The sequence below is a fragment of the Procambarus clarkii genome, chromosome 54, assembly GCF_040958095.1.
Source record: "Procambarus clarkii isolate CNS0578487 chromosome 54, FALCON_Pclarkii_2.0, whole genome shotgun sequence".
NCBI lineage: Eukaryota > Metazoa > Arthropoda > Malacostraca > Decapoda > Cambaridae > Procambarus > Procambarus clarkii.
This window is the reverse complement of record NC_091203.1, coordinates 30,721,515-30,723,417: the sequence shown is the minus strand read 5'-3', so window position 1 is coordinate 30,723,417 and position 1,903 is coordinate 30,721,515. Positions and strand designations below refer to the sequence as shown.

Genomic DNA, 1,903 nt, shown 5'->3' with positions numbered 1-1,903 from the left:
TGTTTTATTACTTTTGGAGCGAGTATAATATTGGGATAATCTACTCGCTTTATACTAAAGCTTCAATAAATAAATCTCAATGTCCTATTTGCCTTATTTCGTCAACAGATCACCGTGAGCAGCGATTTTCCTTCTTTCTTATGTTCTAATTCAAAACTTTGAACTAAAATGAGCTAAGCAAGAAGAGGTTCCATAAGTATTTATTTATGTGATATTGATACATCGAACATGTGATATTGGTACATTGAACACGTGGTATTGATACATAGAACATGTGATATATTCAGGATGTCCTAAAAGTAAGTTAAAGGCGGTGCTAGTGAGGTTGTTCAGCTGCGTTTCCACAAGTATGGTGGTGACAGTGTCGACGTTCATCACCGTCAGGGGCTTAGTTACCTCCAATAGCTGCACGTCAATCATTACCAGTTGCAGGGCTGGTACCGTCACCTTCTGGACTGTGACGCTGGTCACGGGAACAACATTGGTCTGGAACACGGTGTTGAGGATGACCTGGTTGATGGGCAACGACGCTTGCAACACCTCGATCTGTGACATTCTGCCTCTCGTCCTAGAACTGCACAGTCTGGGAGACGGGACAGACCAGTGGCCGTCGCTTGTAGTACAGGGCAGCGGCCAGCTGCACAAGCACCGCTAGGTAGATCACAACCTTAGACATGGAGTATGAGCCTGATGACTACCTGGATCTTTCACAACGTTTTCTTTACCCTTGTACTGTGAAACAAAGTGTAGTATGACCCTAATCACTCACTGAATTTTCCACAGCCTTTTCGTCAGTCTTATAATGACGGTTTTCAGGCTTGAGTTCCCACATATTTTTGTGTGGATGTTTAACATTATAGTCACATAGTTCCTTCAGGATCTCCTTTAGATATGTGATTGGTTGTCGGGTAATCTTGTGGAGATCCTTAATATTGTAATACTGATGCTTTTCAAATGCAGCAAACAACAACTCCATGACCTTATCCTTATCATCACGAATCATCTTGCCTGCTGCCTTCTTCTTCTGTTCTAAATGAACATTTTGTTTATGATGTGATATAGGCTTATAGACATTCAAGGGTCTGTCAATAAGCTTTACCGTGCGAAGAGGCTTGGCAGCTTTCTTCACAGCTTCCTTTTTCTGATTGATATAGTAGTCGTCCACTACAGGCTGACATTCTAGTTTGTGGATGACTTGTCCCTCCAAGTACAATTGCTGTGTCTCGGGAGCTGCAGCAGCCGAGCTACTGCCAGGATCTGGTTGAGAAAGAACTCCGAGTGTCATTTCCTTAAGACTATGAGAGATTACCTTGTGCTCCCGAGGAATTTTGCCGTCCTTCATGGTGTGTTCGCTTGACTTAAAGGTTATTGTTGGACGTTCACCAGGAACCCTGGTAATCTTAAGCTTCCCAACGTCATGGCCAGCACAGTTTGCCCATTTGTCCCCCAAATATTTAGGTACCTTGACCAGCCACAGCCCACGGCTGCAATTCGTAACATCTAAATCCTTCTTAGACTGTTGACTCATGATGGAAAACACACAAGAATATGTAGTTACGTGACCACTTTATAAAACGTCTTTCCGACACGTGCCAGTGTTTCAGAAAGTATCTGGAACACGGCTGGTGAAACTGGAACCAACCCGCGGCGGCCCAGGGTTATATAGCTGCTACCTCAGGTGACGAAGGTTGCTGGATGATGGAACTTGTTTCTTTGAATTTTTTCTATGCAAATAAATATTCAAACGTTTAAGAACATAAGAGTAAAGTCGACTAAGGCAGCGTCTTGGATCATCCCGGGCGTAAGTTCGAACCCCTCATCACTGACCTTGTGGATTTGTTTATTTGATGCATCACGCTATTGTGATTTATGTGTTTATTTATTCATAAGAATAAAGTTAAAC

The 1,903-nt window shown here is 42.9% G+C and overlaps 1 protein-coding gene across 1 annotated transcript; it reads right to left on the bottom strand.

Moving 5' to 3' along the window:
* Window positions 1-757: 757 nt before the first annotated feature.
* Window positions 758-1,597, bottom strand: LOC123771410 (general transcription factor IIF subunit 2-like). The gene has a single exon (XM_045763917.2). It carries the CDS (start codon window positions 1,526-1,528, stop codon window positions 758-760), a length of 771 nt encoding a protein of 256 aa, XP_045619873.1. The 5' UTR covers window positions 1,529-1,597.
* Window positions 1,598-1,903: the final 306 nt, after the last annotated feature.

What these genes read in the sequence shown, in the direction of transcription:
- LOC123771410 (XM_045763917.2), bottom strand. Translation starts at nt 1,528, where the DNA reads ATGAGTCAACAGTCTAAGAAGGATTTAGATGTTACGAATTGCAGCCGT.